This window comes from Grampus griseus, assembly GCF_964374135.1.
Source record: "Grampus griseus genome assembly, chromosome: 20".
In the NCBI taxonomy this organism is placed as follows: Eukaryota; Metazoa; Chordata; class Mammalia; order Artiodactyla; family Delphinidae; genus Grampus; species Grampus griseus.
This window is the reverse complement of record NC_139014.1, coordinates 17,822,458-17,840,192: the sequence shown is the minus strand read 5'-3', so window position 1 is coordinate 17,840,192 and position 17,735 is coordinate 17,822,458. Positions and strand designations below refer to the sequence as shown.

The 17,735-nt window shown below is 53.9% G+C and overlaps 1 protein-coding gene across 3 annotated transcripts; it reads right to left on the bottom strand.

The window, feature by feature from the left end:
• Nucleotides 1–972: 972 nt before the first annotated feature.
• Nucleotides 973–14,070, bottom strand: ITGA2B (integrin subunit alpha 2b; the record flags this gene model as incomplete). 3 transcript variants are annotated; one of them, XM_082680064.1, is made up of 30 exons in its annotated part: nt 973–1,223; nt 1,998–2,114; nt 2,329–2,430; nt 2,652–2,765; nt 3,256–3,372; nt 3,474–3,626; nt 3,725–3,821; nt 3,944–4,024; nt 4,335–4,414; nt 4,685–4,777; nt 5,308–5,455; nt 5,613–5,680; nt 6,055–6,180; nt 6,333–6,484; nt 6,578–6,633; nt 6,723–6,827; nt 6,927–6,972; nt 7,227–7,409; nt 9,677–9,888; nt 10,093–10,145; nt 10,289–10,342; nt 10,478–10,521; nt 10,672–10,719; nt 11,064–11,192; nt 11,286–11,331; nt 11,408–11,457; nt 11,742–11,907; nt 12,015–12,112; nt 12,202–12,323; nt 13,868–14,070. In XM_082680064.1, 30 exons carry the CDS (start codon nt 14,053–14,055, stop codon nt 1,167–1,169), a joined length of 3,105 nt encoding a protein of 1,034 aa, XP_082536190.1. The 3 variants fall into 3 exon arrangements, with proteins under 3 accessions (XP_082536190.1, XP_082536191.1, XP_082536192.1); XM_082680065.1 differs by having other exon boundaries at nt 2,652–2,786; nt 13,868–14,055; XM_082680066.1 differs by lacking the exon at nt 973–1,223 and adding an exon at nt 1,267–1,329 and having other exon boundaries at nt 13,868–14,055.
• Between the last annotated feature and the right edge of the window lie 3,665 nt (nt 14,071–17,735).

The window sequence follows — 17,735 nt, the reverse complement described above, 5'->3', positions numbered from 1 at the left end:
CCAGCTGCCTGCTTCATTCATTCATCTCTCTGCTCACCTCATTAGAGAGACCTTCCCTGACTACTGTCCCTAAAATGTCAGCCCTCTCCCAACACCCACTGAATTCGATCACTATCTCCTTATCTTTATTTCAACTCCCAGCATTGACTGCCACTGACCATACATTAATTTGTTTATTCTTTACTCCTGGTTGAATGTAAATTCCATGAGCTCAGGGACCTTGTTTTGTCCACTGCTCCACCCCAGCACTGGAACAGTACCAGGTCCATGGTGCTCAATAAATATTGAACTCATGAACCAACAACCTCTCAGGTCTCCAAGAGGACCCCCCACCTCTATCCGCTGACTCCAGTCTCTGCGGTGGGATGGCTGTCTTCCACTCCCAGCCCTCCTGTGAGCTCCCCACCTGTGCCCTTGTTCCTAACTGAAGACCCTTCCCCTTGGCGGGGAAGAAGGAACAGCAAACAGCGGGTGGCCGGAGAGCAATGCCTGCTCTCCATCCCTGCCATGACTCTGCCTTCCTCAGACTGAGGGCTACTCAGTCTCCTTCTGCCCCTCCTCACTCTGAGCACAGCTTTAGGCACCTTCTTTTATGAGTGGGGACAGTGTGTTATTTCTCCAAATCTCAGATCATCTTGAGGTTTGATTCCCTCAAAATCATGGAAAAAATATTGTTTATAGCCACCCACCAGGGACGCAGCCTGCCTTCTCGATGCTCCCAACCCCCATCCCACCCAGTCACCCTGACACCCCACCCCCCTCCAGTCTCACTTGGAGGCTTTGCCACCCTTTCTCCCTTGTTCCACCCCCACTCTCTACTCCCTGACGCTCCCCAAAGACAGTAATTCGCACCCTTTGCCCTGGCAGAGACCTTCTCTGCTCACACTTCTGCCAGCCCTAGATTCCCCATCCCAACGTCACCTCAGGCCCCCTCTCCTCCTCTGACCCCAAGAGGAGGCATCATGCTGGGGGTTGGGACTCAACCTCTTTATTAGGCAGCAGGAAAGGGCTGACCTGGCTCTGATGGGTGGGGAAGGACATCAGGAGCCCGCCATGAAACAGCTCCAACCCATGGGTGACCAGAGCTGGGGGTACTTGCTGGAGAAGAAGGGACAGAGCAGGCATCACCCCCAGCCTTCCTGCTAGGACAGAGATGCATGGGCTCATCACTCCTCTTCGTCATCTTCTTGTAAGAGTGGCCGATTCCGCTTGAAGAAGCCAACCTGGGGGTGCACAGGGGCCGGGGACAGGGTGTAAAGGTGATCTTTAGGCCCCAGAGCAGCAGTGGAGGATGTATGCTGGAAACCAGCCCGTCACGAGGTCCTCGTCCTGGACCAGCACAGAACACAAACCCCACTATACGATCAAATGGAGGCCTTTCCCCATTTAGAGATAATGCAGGTAACAAAATTTTTTTAATGTTTTGTTTCTTCTTGCCTGAATTTTTCTTAAGTACTGATGATTATGTCTCTATATGACTCAAGTGTGTGATGGTATATATTTGATTATTATAAGTCTAATGTGTGGTTTTCCCTAAAAGCACTATGGCTTTCCAGGGTTTGGACACGTGAGTTTGAGAACGGCTCACATATTGTCCGGGCGCAGAGGAGGGAGTGACCCAGCAGGGCCTCACAAGGAGCAGGAAGCGGGGTCTGGATCAGACCTGGGTCTCCCACCTCAGTCGGGGGCGGGGGAGAGGACAGAGCAGGGAGGAGGTGAACCCTGTCCTTCTCGGTGGCCAATGGATTCCTGAAGGCAGGGCTCATTCCCTGGGACTCCTGCCCTCAGAGGGAATGGGTCTAAAGGCCTTAGAGTTTCTTCAGGTGCCACCTCTCCCAGGGATCTGTGACCTGGAAGAGGTCCTCTAGAGAGTGACATTCTAATAGTGGAGACGGAGATCAGATGGACCCTGGGTCACCTACTTGGGCCACCATCTCCCTCTGCCTCCCTGCGGGGTTCCCCCCCACCCCGAAACCCACCCTCCCTTCCCGCCTCACCTTCCACATGGCCAGGACCAGGAACGTGAGCAACAGCAGGCCACCCAGCACGCCTAGCAGCACCCACCAGATCGGAATGTCTCTCTCCTCCAAGACCCGAAGCAGCTGTGTCTGCACCTGAGGGGAGACCCGCGGGTCTCCTCAGTCACCGGGATGCAGACCTTCCCAAAGACTCAGACTTGCAGGGCTGGTGACCCCCAGCTAAGCCACCTACTTGTCCCAGCCCGCAGACCCAGGGAGGCCCCGCCCCCATCCTGCTGGGCAGGGACACAGGGGAAGGCCAATGGGAGACCCGCGGGAGCCCTTTCTGCCACCATCCTTCCACACTCACCAGAGCTTCCCCGCTGGGCAGGCTGAGGGCGGGCACGGCGTAGGGAAGGGAGGAGACGTTGAACCAAGCGTGCGACTGCAGCACAAACTGATCCAGGGGCCTCTGGATGGGGTGGCGGTGAAAGCCATTTACACGAGGCCTATTGGTTGCGGGAGTACCGGCCCCAGACTCCCCTCTGGGGAGATCTGCCCCCAGCCTAACCCCGTCCCCTCCAAAGTAAACTCTGCCCTCACTCTCTCCCGCCCCCGAAGCCCCGCCCTCCCCCAACACACTCAGTGCCCGCCTCCAGAGGGCCCCGCCCGCCCGCCCGCATCCCGGCCCACCTTTCGGAGGCTGGGCAGCGACAGGAAGGCCAGCACCGTGACCATGACCCGCTGCCCGCGCGCCATCTCCTGCAGCTCACACTGCACCACAGTACAGGGCGCCGAATCGCAGCTCTGAGGGGATGTGTCATTGGTCCCCAGCCCCTCCTGACCCATCACCCTCTCACCGTAGGACCCAAGACAGAGGGGGCTGGGGGGTTAGGGAGCTCATGCCGGGCCTCCTCCTCGGGAAGGGACTCAAATTCAAGCTTGGGACGTTATCTCTGAATGAGATTGCTCCCACAGTCCCGGAGATGCAGGGAGAGGGAGGAAAGAAGTGGGTCAATCACACAGCGTTCAATACCCAGCCTTTCTGTAAACCTGCTTTGGCATTTATTCATTTTCTTCAATGTACTGGAAACCTTAAAATATGCAAGTGCCCCCCACCCTGCCCCAGACACAAGCCCAGCACAAGCCTTCCTATTCACTTGGAGGACTCTGTGGGACCACGGTGGCCCACACGAGGCCTACATCACACCCCCCGCCCCTCTCCGTCCCTGCCTCCCATCCCCTCTGCCCCTGGGCACCAGGGAGGCCGCAGCTGGAGACCACAGAACCTGCTCACCACAAAAACTGGACCTTGAAGCCTCGAGGGCTGCTCCTGCTCCGGCAGGAGCGCCTGTCTGCGGTCCCGCTTGTGATAGGCCTGGGAAGGGCTGGAGGTGGGCAGCCCCCAGTCCAGCTGAGAAGGCAAAGAGGCCATCAGGTCCGACACTCTGCCCATCTCCCAGCCCTCCTAGAGGGGCCCTGTTTGTTGGGCTGAGGACTCACTCAGGCTCTCACCTTGAGGGGGTTGGGAGATGGTTGTGGGGAGCACTGAAGGCCTCCCCGGGGCTGTATATCCAGGATGTAGAGAAGGTCGGAGGGCTGGGACTGGCCGGGGAGGCGGAGGTTGAGGCGGAGGCCGTTTACAGCACCAGGGCCATTGTTGTGGAGCTGGCGGGTGGTGGCGGCAGGATGTTAGGAGGCTCGGCACCTAGCCCAGCCCCTGGGGCCCGCCTACTCCAGCCTGGGGCGCGGAGGCTCCTCCCTACCTCGTAGGTGTGCTCCACTTTGGGGCCCCAGCTGTCCGAGCTGTTCTCTCTCTTGCTTTCTTCTGCTGCCACCACCAGGGAGGCTGGAAAGGAGTTCCTGCAGGGGCCCGACACTCCCAGAGTGAGCTTGATCCCCTGACTTGGCGGGGGGCTTTGCCCAGGACCCCGGAACCTTAGGGCTGTGCCTACCAACTCCCTTTTCCATCCCTGGCCTCTCACCCTCTCAGCTCCACATGGGCCTCTGCCCGAACTGGCACATCCAGCATCACCATCTCACTGTTTGGATTCTGGCTGTTCTTGCTGTAAGGGAGGGGGATGAGGAGAGACAGATCAGGGACACCAGGCCAGTGAACACGAGGACTCTCTGGGGCTGGGCCAGAATTTCAGAGGTCTCAGGAAGAGCTAACTCCACAAACAGCATGCCACACTAAAGTTAGACCTAGACAAGAACTTCCCCTAGGGCTCCAAAACTCAGAAACAAGTCTCTGAGGAAGAAAGGGAAGAGGGAAGTCTAAAGAGCAGGCATCCCAGAAGACCCTTATGTATGGAGGGTGTCTGAGGGTCTCTGTGTGGAGATCAGATAGGGAAATGGAGTGTCCCAGTCTAGTACCTCCTGATCTGCAGCCGGAAGGACACGTGCTCCCCAGCCTCTTCCAGGTTCCCCACACTCACTAACATCGTGATTCCTATCTGAGACATGGGGAGAGCCAAAGTCACTGCCCAAATGCCCACTCTGAATGTGGCCTGTGGACCTCATCCTCCAAGGTCACCATTATTACCTCCATTTTGTTCAGAAGCCCACTCAGAAAGGGTGTCACTCACCCAAGAACACACAGCTAGGGAGTGGGAGGACCAGGATTCTAGCCTGGAGCCATCTGACTCCAAACCCAGCCCCTAAAACCCAGCTGTCTATGAACCCCTGGTGGAGGAGACCCAGCACCCAGGACTGGGCAGCCTCACCTGGGCGTTCCTCTTCATGGGGTTGCCCAGCTCACACAGCACCACCTTGGTCTCATTCTCCCTCTTCTGGTTACAGATGATCCTCTCAAAGCCCTTCAGAGAGGCAGCCCCGAGAAAGAAGATGGTTACAGAGCATCCCATATATAGTTAAGCTCCCTTGGAAAGTCAGAGAGAGGAGGATGCCAGGGTGGGAGTTCAAGGACTGTCACATTCCACTTTATGTATTACTGCAGCACCTTACTCTTTTTAATGATTTTTTTTTTTTTTGGAAATAAAACCCACAAAGCATTACATGGAGTATAACCCCATTATTATAAACTATGTCAATAAAATAAATAAATAAAATGTTGATGCTGAGAAAAAAGACTGGAAGGAAATTCACCAAATGTTAACAGAGGTTCCTGTTAACATTTATTTCCTGAGCCATTTTTGGTTTGGGTTTTATAATTGAGTTCTTGAATTTTTTGCTATTAGCAAATGTTCTCTTCCGAATTAAAAAGAAAAAAAAAATCACAGCTTTTAAAGGAAGGCATAAGAGAAGTGGGAGCTCTCAGGTGGGAGATGAGAATCAAGGCTCCTGCACCTTCCAGGTCCCCGACTGTGCCCCGGGGTGGGGGCCTCACCTCGATGTTGCTGAGGGCCCGCATGTAGTGTGCACCTGGAGGCAGGTGCACGGCCAGCTCGGCCTCGTAGGCACCCTCACCCTCGTTGGCCGCTTCCATCTGCAGCTCCAGCACGTTATCGGCTCCAACGAGGAGCGGGGAGCCTGTCCTGTGGGGAGAAAGGAGTAAAGCCGAGGAGGCTGGGTCCAAGCCCAGGGTCTGGGAGGAGGAGAGGGGCTGAGGACAGAGTATCAGGAGCCAGGTGGGGAGGGGGTGTCATAGGGGTAGACAGGGCCAGGGTTGGGTAGGGCGGGAGGTCTCCTCACACGCTGGCAGTGAGCTGGAGCTGTGGCACACACAGGTCGTCTTCCCCACAGTCCAGAATGATGCGGGTCTAGAGGGGGCACATCAGGTGTGTGGGTAAGTTTGGGGGCACATCAGGGCTTAGGGAATTAGAAGGTCTGAGAAGGAAAAGGAGGTTGGAGATGACGTCAGAGCTTGGGGGTTTGCATCAGGGTTTGCGATGATGTCAGGGCTTTGATAATGACATCAGGGTTTACGGGTTTATATCAGAGTTTAGAGGTGACATCGACATTTGGGGTTTACATGAGGGTATAGGGGATATTGAGATTTGGGGGTTTTCAGCAGGGTTGAGAGTAACATCAGAGATTAGAGGTGTTCACAATATGATTTGGACACTAACCCTAACCCTGACTTTCTGGGTGGAGGGGTCCTCCACCTCCCTTGCCTGCACCTGCCCACCCCTACCTGTTCCTGGATGTGGGTGTCTCCATGCAACATGAGAGCAGGGGCTAGTCCATCCTTCTCAGGCTGCAGGGACACATTGAGGCTGAGCACGATGGGGCTCAGCTTGTCCCGGAAGTCGGCCTCATCCTAGTGAGGGGGCAAGAGTCAGGCCATCTTGCTACCATGTACCCTCATACGTGTGTCCCCCTGACCACCCCGTGCAGCACCCAGCCCAATGCCCCAGGGCTGGATGAACAGGCTCTGCACACCCAGCCTTGCCCATTCCCAGCCGGGCATACTCGGAGGAAGGCCTTGGTGGTGTGGCAGGTGGGGCCGTGCCTTCCGCTCAGATCCAGGCCCAGGACGGTGCTCGCCTGTTGAGAGGCCAGCAGTAGCACCCGCCGGCCCTGGCGGGGCTTCTGCCGGTCCAGCTGCAGCTCAGCATTTAGGTCTGGCCGGGCAAGCAGGGAGAGTCAGGGTCTCCCCGGCCAGCCTCCAGGGGAGCCCAGGTCCACCTCCCTCCTGTCCCCATGGTGCCACTCACGCAGCTTCTTGGGAACGTTGTGTCCAGTGGCTCCCACACACATCTGGATGTTAAAGCTGCAAAGATGTGAATGGGGCTCAGGGGCTATAGGGTCCCCACACTGAGGTCCCAGATCCTGCCTGGCCCACGCCCTCTGTCTCCTCACCAGCTCACTGGTGTCTCGGTCAGGGGCAGGACACAATTCTTCACAGCAGGATTCAGCGAATCTTGCACCAGAAGCTGGACAGTGGCCATCACCACTGGCTGAGCCCTGGTGGGATGCAGGAAGCTTGCCTTGTGGCCCCGCCTGGCCTAGTCTCCTCTGATGGTGTGGGTCCTCCCTCTCCCCGCCCCTGGAGTCAGTGCTCACCTGTACACAACCACCTTGTTGGCCCCGTAAGCTCCCACCAGCAGGTCTATGGACATTGTGGGAAGGAAGGGAGGTGTCAGAATTGTTAATTAGAGGGGGTATGGCGTCCTCACCTCATCTTCCCAGCACTTCCCCACACTACCACCCCCATAGAAGGTTTGTTCTGGCCCCCCAGCCCCACAGACAGGTCAGAGCTCTCAGTCGGGCACGAGGTCAGGTTCAAGCCCCTGGCTGTGTCTCAGCATCTCCAGCTAATGCCCAAGAGCCCTTCCTGTCTAGCTGGAGGCAGTCCAGGGGCACCTGGGTATCCATTGTCATCGATGTCTGTGGCACCTCGAAGGGAGAAGCCAAAGCCAGAGCCTGTGGGGAAGGGGCTGTCCAGGACCTGGGAAGGGTGTGAGTTAAGTCCCTCACTCTGACCCAGGAACACCGACACTTGGCCTCGACCGCTGGGACCCCCATAGGGGGCGGCCACAGCAACATCTGGAAGGAGCAACAGAAAGGGGGTGGCTGTTTGTTATCCAGTCTCTCCAGATGTAAAACTTTCCTGAGCTCCTTCTCTAGGCAGACTCCAGGGGACCAGGAGAGGAATGCAGAGGTCTGGGTCAAGGAGAGAGCTGCCCCGCCCTCCAGGAGTTTACAATTGGGTAGGAGGGAGACCCATCAAGTCCGATTATTGTAAAAACAATAACAGCCCTCACTATCTATTGAGGAAAATATAATGACGTGATTTCACTGAATCCTGAAAATTAGGCATTATTATTCCCATTTTAGATGAGAAAATAGAGTCCCAGAAGATTAAGTAACCAAGACCTATTAAATATTTGCCCCTTCTTCACCTGGGGGTCTTCACCCCATTCCACTCCCACCATGCAAATCCACAGTCATACCATGGGCTCATCATCACTAATAACTTTTAAGATCACTCTTGAAAGTTTAATAATCATCATAATCTTATTAATCTGTAAGAATTCTTCGCATGTGACAGCAACTAAAATCTTTGATATATATGTTGTAATTGTCTTTCCTTTGTCTTCTGACTTTATGCTATGTTTCCTGTGCAGTTGTTTTCTTTTAAAAATCTTTATTGATTTTTCTGATCGAGGTACACAGAATTCATCCAAATAGACCATCAGACCAGTTTCGTCCTCAGGCCCTGGGCCTCCACTGTCTCCTGACCTTTGGCTTCCTCATCTCTTCATTTATTTTCTGATCATTCAGTCACCCTCACTGTATCCTCAGCCATCCTGCCCCATTGCCAGTCCTGGGCAAGCCTGGCCAGACCCCACCATATGGAGCACCATGAATTCCTGACCTCCAGCCTTCACTAGGGACCTTGGTGCTGCCCAGCAGTCCCTTGGCGTTTTCTGCTCAGCACCTGTTTCAAACCTTCTCCACTCAGTCAAGCTCCTAGCCCCCCACTTCATTCACAAAGAGAAGCAGCCCAACTGTTGTGTTATAACTCCACACCCACTTTTTCCTCCTCTCCCCATATGACCCTGGAATAGGTGTCCCTCCTACACCTGCCACTGGGCTGAGCATCCCACCCCTGCCTCCCTCAGGCATTGCAGGGACCCTCCTCCAGCTCACTGCATGCCCCCATTTCCCCATAAGATCATTTTCCTCCACATTCAACTTACTCCATATTCTTTGAAATTAAAATAACCTTCCCTCGACCCTCATCTCCTTTCAGTAATCACCTTTCTCTTTTTCCGTTCACAAACTGGTTGAAAGAGTGGTCTACCCTGGCTGCCATCAGTTCTTCCCCTCCATTCATACCTTGTCTCCTGGCATTCTGGCTTTGGTCCCTACCCAGCCCTGAATCGGTTCTTGTCACTGTCACCAATGACCTCCTTCTTGTTAAAGCCCATGAGTACTTACTTCTCCAGCCCCATCTAATTGTACCTCTCAGCAGCATCTGGAGCCACTGACCCAACTTCCTCCGGCTTAAAGCACTCTTCCTTTGAGTTCTGGGCTATCAGATCTCCTGGTTTCCCTCCTACCTCTCTGAACATTCCTCTGTCTCCTTTCCAGACTCACTTTCTCTGGGAGTCCCCTAAATGCTCTTGCTCCCTAGGGCTCTGTCCTGGGCCTCTTCACACTTCGCAAGCTCCCAGGACCTCATTGACTCTCCCCAATCCCCTATCTCCCGCTCAGACCTCTCTGCTGGAAGTGGGGGAAGCCACACCCAGATGTTCTCTGGATACGTCTGCCTAATGCTCCCAAGCCCTTCAAGATCAAACAAGTACAGAGAATTCCCTGGCAGTCCAGTGGTTAGGACCCGATGCTCTCACTGCCAGAGGCCCGGGTTCAATCCCTGGTCAGGGAACTAAGATCCTGCAAGCCACACGGCACAGCCAAAAAAAAAAAAAAAAAAAATCAAACAAGTCCAGAGCTGAATTGCTGATCTCACCCCAGACTTGTTGCATGGCTTGAGTTCCAGGCAGTGAAGAGAACCATCACCCACCCAACTTCTCTCTCTCTTAGCCCCACATCCATTCACCCATCAAGTCCTAATAATCTAAGTAGTAAATATCTTGAAATCACCTTCATCTCTAACTCCGCTGCCAAAGCCCACATCTGGGCGGTCACCACCTTTTGCCTGGACTAATGCAAACAAACCCCACTGAGTCTCCTTTAACTCTCTCCTGCTCAAAGCCCTTCCTGGCTCCTGCTGCCCTCGGGTCAAATCCATGATCACTGTGGCTGTAAACCCCTGTGTAGCAAGTGGGGCTCCTCTCATCCCTTACCGTTGTAGCCATCCCGGTTGAGGTCGCCCAGAGGCGCGATGGCTGAGCCAAATCGCCCATAGAGCTGCGTGCCGGTCAGCAGGAGGCTGGGGGCGCCCAGCGCGTGAGGGCCTCGAGTCTGCAGGAACAAGTACACGCGCCCCACCTCGGCCAGCTTGCGGTCAGCACGGCTCTCCATGTACAGTGGCGCGCCCACCAAGAGGTCATGCCTCCTGCAGGCCCGACGGGTGGTTATGTGGGGAGGGGGGCTAGGGGGACGCTGCGGGCCAGAGCCCAATCTCGCCCACCCTCGCCTTCCCGCTGCCCTCGGTGGTCACGTGGGAGTGAGGGCTAGGAAAGGAGGAGACCGAGGGCAGTCAACGCCTCTGGTAATTTGGGACCCAACTGGGTAGGGGTGGGGGCGCCCAGCTTCTCACCCGTCCCTGTTGACGTCAGTGACGGCCACTGAGTGCCCGAAATACGAAGCCATCTGCAGGAAGCCCGGCCGCACCTTACTTTCTGTCCCCGGACTCGGTACCCTCTCTTGGACTTTGCCCCCACCATGTCCCGCGGAATATTCTAGGGTCTCAATCCCCCAGCCTTGGCCACCACACAAGGGGACCCGACCCCCACCTGCTCTCCATGCAGCCGGTGCAGCGTCTGGTGGTACGAGCTCAAAATTTCCACCTGCGCGGACAACGCACAGGAGCGCGTCATTGTCGCCCCCGCCGCAGAAGGGCAGGAGGTTTAGGTTGGGGGTATCAGGCTGAAGAGTAAAGTCAGTGCCTTCGGGACACTGAGCGGTGGGCAGAGGGTACTCACCGCTCCCAGGGTCCAGCTCCAGGTAGGGGCACCGACGACAAACTCTGGGGAGAGCCGAGCCCAGCCAGTGAGGTCCTTGGAATCTCTACCCGCCTCCCGCCCGCCATTCCTCATCCCAGGGAGATTTCGGCGCGGGTCTTAGAGGTGCTCCTTCCCGGGCTTCCCCAACCCCCGCCCCTAAGCGAATTTCTTGCCTGTAGTGTTTGGATTCCCGTCGAAGTCGCCTACAGCCACCGAGTACCCTGAAGACACAGCGCGAATTAGCCTTTCCGGGAGGGTGAAGCAAGGAGGGGGCCGGGAGGGAGGAGACTGTCTAAATCCTGCATTGTGTAGACGGGAAAATCGAGGCCACCGAGACCTGCCCTAGGCCGTGAAGCGAATCCAGGGCGGGAGGGTCGAGGTGGGGTGTATGGGAGCTGGGCGGTCTGCAGAGGGTGGGGAAGGGGAGCTGCGGGAGCAGAGAATGGGGACGCCTTAGCGCTGGAGCTGGCCAGCCAGGGTTGGCAAGGGGGAGTTCCCACAGGGGCAGGACGTGACCGGCGGTGACAGAGTGCTGGGAAGCCTCGAAGGGAGGTGCCAGGGTTACCCCGGTAGCCGTCGAAGTACTCTGGGTGGCTGTAGTCGAAGGTGAGCTGCTGGGTGGGCACGTGCCACAAGAGGGTGCCCGGGCGGTAACTCGAGATGATATCGGCAATTGGAGCCCGCGCCAGGAGACCTAGGGAGCGAGGGACAGCTGATGTGGGGCCCCAGACGCCTGGGGTCTATCCAGGCCGAGAGAAGGGAGGGAGGTGTACGGATGGGCACGTACCTAGGAAATAGTAGCCGCCAGGGGCCCCAAGCACCAGCTCCCCAGCCTGAAAAGGAAGCCCTGGAGGTGAGAGGGGTTCCTGTTTGGGAGCCTCCCCCACGCCGTTTATGATCCTTACTCGCCTGAGTGACCACGGAGCTGAAGCCGGCTTCACAGTAGCGCTTGTCTCCGCCTAGAGGAGGCAAGAAGGAAGGGTCTGTGAAGAAGCAGGCCCTGGGGCCTGGGCGGGGCCGGGAGGTGGAGTCATATGGGGGCGGGGCCCCGGAGTAATACGGTGGCGTGGCCTTTAAACGGCTCCCGGGCCGGGGGCGTGCGGGGTGGAGCCAGGAGCTGGGTCACTGGGCGATGCCAGGCTGGAAGCAGGGTTTGGGGGAGCTGGTGGGAGGGAAGGATCAGATTAAGGGTGGGGCTAAACCACCGTGAGTGGGCGGAGCCAAAACGGAGAGCAGAGCTCACTGAAGTAATTTTTCTGGTAAACCCGGCTCATGATGTTGGCCCGGCAGGGCGAGTACTCTGCGCGGCCGCTGTTCTGCAGCTGAGCCACGAAGCATCCACCTACGGGCGTCTTCTCAGCCTCCTCGGCCTTTTCCAGGACGTTCCAGTGCTGCCAGGGGGCGCAGGCCTGAAGCAGGGCCACAGGAGAGTGGGGAAGGGGCGGGACTCGGGTTCCCCCCCTCCACGTGTCCCCGCCATCTGTCTGCTCCCTGAGCCCAGTCCCGTAGCGCCCACCACAACGATGTCGCTCCAACTAACGACCGACGCCCCTAGTCCTTGACGGGCCTTGAAGGTTTGGAAAGTTTGGGTGCCTGCGCTTCGCGTCTCATCATCTGGAGGGCACAAGAAGGGGTGGGGTGCTGAAGCCCAGCTGTCCGCTCTCCCTGTAGCCCCTCCCTTTCCCTCCTTGTGCGAGACTCACTGAGGTCGAAGGGCAGCGAGGTACACTGGTCGCCCTCGGCCTTCCAGGGGCACAGGAAAACGCCGCCTGTCTCCTCCTGGCTGCGGCCCAGGGTCCGTGGGGCGCCCACCACGATGGACACGCTGCATAAGAAAGCTAGGTGAGCGCTGCGCGGATTCCGGCGTACCGCATTCCCCAGTGCCCGCGCTGGGAGCACTACCCGGGAGGGCAGTGTGCCTTGGTGGGGCGGGGTCCCTGGGTCATCTTTTCCTCAATGAAACCTCACAGACCATAGAGGCCAGTCTTTTCATTTTATGGTCAGTGAAACTGACTTCCAGCGAGGGAAATCATATGCCCACAGCAACTCGCGGAATTAAGGGTAAAGCTGAGACCATAACCATCTGGTTCGATTTGAAAACCAGGGGTTTGATATCCTTGCCTTTAGAGACCTCCTAAACTCTTTACACATCTACATTCCCCAACACCTGCCGCCAAAAGTCATGGGTTTATATGCACCCTAATATGTCTGTCTGAACTGTTATCAGATCCCTTCCTGAGGGTGAGTTTTAACGGCGAAGAATTAAGCTAGTGGTCACCTCTAAAGTGGGTGGTGGGGTGCTGACACCTCTGAGGACTCTAGTAGATCTAGGTTCAACTCACAGCTGTACCGTATATAAAAGGTGGACAATACCAACCAATAAATGCTGTCAGAAGTAAATGAAATAAACGTAAGAGGAGCATTCAGCACAGTGCCACCCAAATAATACGTAACAAGTGCTCGAAAAAATGCTATTTTTTTTTTTTTTTAGTCTGCAGAATGTTTAAGTAATGCCCATGAGACCAATATCTGTGGAAAGGAGGGGAAAGAAGCACGAGTGGGCAGAGGAGGGAGCGGAGCTGAGATTCAGGCCCAGTAACAGCCATGGGCTAATGCCCTGGGAACTCTGGAGCTAGAAGGACCCTTCTGAACTGTCTGGAGTTGAGGTGAGAGAGCCGGACCTTTACCTTTCCCCTCTCTCCACACTCCTCATCGATCAGTCATTGTTCCTAGGCCACATTTGGAAGTGGGGGAGCTTTGGGGGAGGTGGCTCTCTTCAGCAGAGGAAATTTCCCAAGGGGCTGATACTTGAAGGCCATCTGCCATTGCCGCTCCCTGAAGCTGGACATTAGTGTCCACTTCAATAAGTAACTAGCTCAGGGTAGTTCCCATCAAGAGGAAGAGCCAGGACTCTAATCTTAGCTGTCTGATTTTGCAGCCTGATCCATCCCAACCATGAATGCCCTATTGCTTCTTTTCAATTATCTATAATTTTTATGGGGATGAGGGGGTTGGAATAGAAAAGCAAGGTGGGGGGTGTGTGGATAGACAATTTCATAGTTCTGCAAGTCAATTTAAGACATGTGCTCCTCTCTGTATTTCAAAAGGATGAGGGTGGAGTGGGTCATAAAACTGACCCTTGGGGAAAAAATAAAGCATCAACTTTTGTCTTCCCTTTGTCCTTGCTCTGCCCAGCTCCCCAGTGCTGCCTCTCGTTGACACCTTCACCTGAGCTAGTCCCTCCCCAGTATTCCTAACAAGAACTCAGCCCGAATAGACCCTAGAAATTGCTTTGCTCAACCTCTATCACAAATGGGGAACTCAAGACCCAGAGATGCAGTGATGGTGGGGGAGTCCCCCAAGGCTCACCTCCCACGGCTGTCCTTGTAGAAGTCCAATGAAAACCCAAAGTAGCTGCCATTGGGGCCTGTGTAGAAGGTGAGTCGCACCGGGTCCAGGTTCAAGGCCCAGGTTGGAGGTGCAGCACCGGGTCCCAAGAGCAGCTGCACCCACTCCAGAAGCCAGAGGGCATGAAGTGGACACAAAGCTCTGGCCATCTTCCTTCTCCCACAACCTCCTAGGCAGGAATGGGTTAGCTCCTTCCTCTTCCTTTCAGTTCCACCACAGGAAGTCTTTTCTTATCAAACTGAAACCCACTTGCTGAGTAGTAGACAGAGTAAAGGGCTCTAGGTCCTGGACCCATACGGTTTCTAGGATTGCCAGGAAGGGGGTGAGGCCACTCTGGGGGTGGATGCTTATGGCTGAAAGTCGACTCCTCCCTTTTTTTGAGAGTATTTTATCATCAAGTCCTGTTGGTTCTGCCTTTCAACTATGCCTCTTGAATCTTCACCCCATTTCCACTACCACCATGCTAGTCTAAGCCACCATTGCTTCCTGCTTGGGACAGTGCAATCATGAACCAGCTGGTCTGTACACCTCCACTCTAGCCCCCAGTTCTATAGTTCCTCCTCCCCCCACACAGCTGCCTGCACTGCCGAGGCACATTGTGACTTGGTCAGAGGTGGGGGAAGGAGTGAGGAAGCTCCTGCCCCCTGATAAGACCTGAGGCTGCTGTATCCTTTTGGATAAGGCACTTATCCACTTCCTCCTTCTAGGGCCTTCGGCAGCTTCACTCAGCCATATTGGTACAACAGCTTCCTCACTCATCGTCCATCTGGGGCCAAGTCTTAATGTGGCCACAGCAATGCAGCCAGTGCTGGGGGAGGGGTGGCAAATGGCTCTTGGCTGAAGGGGAAAGGAGATGGGGATAAAGTGGAGTCATTCCAGGGTGTTCTGGCTCACAAGCTCTGAGATTTGCACCAGTTGTTCAACTGAAGGCAGGCCTCACTCTTTCTTGGGTGACAAGAGCTTCTGTCCAATCATTAAGACTTGATTCTAGTGGGGTCATTGCCTAGGGGCTGCCTCCCCCAACTCCTCAGGCTAACACACATGGGCACAGCACCAATCACACCGTTCAGTCATGGTCTGTTCACTGGATTTTGTCCATGAATCCCTTGAGAGTGAGGTTCCTTTCTGCAGCCCCTAGCCAAGAGCCCAACATATTGTAGACGTTGCTGACAGACAGACTGAATAGAAGCAGGCACTGAGGATGGAAGAAGCAAACGCAGGCTCACAGAGTGGAAAGAAAAGAAATAATTTTGAGCAGAAAGATCATTTTCTATGGATGCTCAGAGGAGGAGGAGTGCCAAGTCTTATTGGCATCTCATGTCTTCCCCAAAAAGCATGTTGTCAGGAAGGAAATTCAAGAGATCTGCTAGGGGTAAAGAACACAGTCACATTTCCTTTTGCTCTATATTTTCTGATCAAACTTAACCATCATCTTACCCTGCCCAACTACCCGGGCCATTCTGGAACCCCTTCAGCACCTCCCTTGCCCTCATAATTCACCACCTTAGCACATAGCACAAAATCTTATCCCTTTCTAGGTTAGAAGCTCCTTGAACTTTAGTCTGGGCCTTCTTCACTGCTGAATTCCCAGTGCCAAGCTCATGGCAGGCACATAATACTCAACTCAGTCATATACTTACCTTCCACCCTCCTACTGTCCTCATCTGAGTGGTATTGTATTACTGGTGTATACTGTATAGCCCCAAATTCACTCACATTTCACTAACATTTTTAATAAATTCTCATTCTGTTCAAGGCATTGAGTGGGAAGAGATACAAAGATAACTGTCAAGGATCCTTAAAAAACTTAGTCCAGAGGGAGTTAAGACATGAACACATATAACTGCAGTGGAGGGATAGTAAAGGATGCCTTGAAAAAGGTAGAGATGATGCCTAGCTGAAGTCATTTATTTGCTCCATCATAACAACCCTATGAAATAAGTACTATTATGCCCATTTTATAAATGCAAAAACTGTGGCACAGAGTTTTAGGTAAATAGCCCAAGTTTACACAGCCAATGAGTGGCAAAACTAGGAGTCAAAGACATTCGTGTCTGAATTCATGTTCTTAACCATTGCACTACATTGCCTTTTGTCAGAGAATGAAGAGGGGGACTTCCCTGGTGGTCCAGTGGTTAAGAATCCGTCTTGCAATGCAGGGGACGCCGGCTCGATCCCTGGTTGGGGAACTAAGATCCTACATGCTGCGGGGCAACTAAGCCCGAGTGCCGCAACTACTGAGCCCACGTGGGCCACAACTAGAGTCCACATGCTCTGGAGCCCACACGCCACAGCTAGAGAGAAGCCCGAGTGCTGCAAGGAAAGATCCAGAGTGCCGCAACTAAGACCCGACTCAGCCAATAAAGAAATAAGAGAATGAAGGGGTTTTTAGACATAGGAAATAACATAAGCAAAGAGAGCAGCAGATGGACATAGAGGTCAGTTATAGAGAAAGGCAAGTAGTCAACATAGGGTGTCTAAAGGGGAGGACTGGGGCATGAGAGTGGAATGGAAGGCTGGGGTCTAATCACTGGAGGTCCTTGAATATCTTAAGGAATTTGAACTTTAATACATAGGAGATGGAGAATCAAAGAATTTTTAAGTCAGGGAATAAGATACATGATCAATTGTGCACCAGTCTGGATTACACTAGCTGCCTATGGATAGAAGGAACTGGAAAAGGCAGGACTTAGTGGGAAGATCAGATGGGTGGCATCTACCATCCTCTCAGTTAAAGGTGATGAGGCCTGAACCAGGGTACTGGTGGCAGGAACAAAGGAGAGAGCAGAGATAACACATCCAGTTACATCAGTAACTGGATGTGTAATCTCTGCTCTCTCCTTTGTGTAGTAGGGAGGTGTCAAAAGTAATTCAAAGCTTTGGTGGCTGGCTGGTAGGACTGTAGTATCATTAACTGAAATTGGAAACAGGTAGGATCAGATTTGGGAAGGGAGAGTTTGGTATTTAATAAAGATTCTATTCCTTGTTGGGTGTTCCTTTGGGGTCAGAGCTGGGTTGATAGTAGGCAGAGGAGTGCTGACACATTGCTGTCACTTTCCCGTTCCATCAGCCTGAGTCCTAGAATTTCTCAATGAATGCTACGGCTTCATAAAGTCAAAAATTATTGAACTTCTACTATGTGCCTGGCACTGAGCTTGGCAGTGTGGAGGATATACAGAAAAATCTTCATCTTTGATGTTTCCTTGCTAAATCCTGATGCATAATCCGTTACTAGTGGTATTTTACTTTGCTTTTCTTTCTTGAACACATAATCAAAATGTTTACTATGTGTTCAACTCTACATAAAACATTCTAAGGGATTAAGAGAAAAAAGGAAGTATAAGAATCAGTCCCTCCCTCTCAGAGCTTACAATTTTACTGGGAAGCAATGAGTACAAAATGAACTGCACTCTGATTCTGAAAAGCCAGTAAGCTTACATGGGACAGGGACTTAGATCCTAGAGTCAGGGAGGCCAGCCAGGAAAATGCTGCAATAATTCAGACACGAGATAAGGGGGAGGTGAAGGTATCCCTGGCAAACAAGAATGGAAAGGGTTCACAAGGCCTGAATTAGTCACTGAGGGTGTTGAAGAGGGAGTACTTCCATGTTGCAAGCCCAGGCAGCTGAGACAGATAGAACCCCTACTGGAATCAGGCAGCTGCACATACCTTCACACAGCATACTCTCCACAAGTGTCTGCATCTTTCACTGACACCTTGTCTGCTCAAAAAATCACTTTTCATTTTCTTTATTTTGGCCGTCACGTGGCCTGCGGGATTTTAGTTCCCTGACCAGGGACTGAACCTGGGCCACCACAGTGAAAGCGCC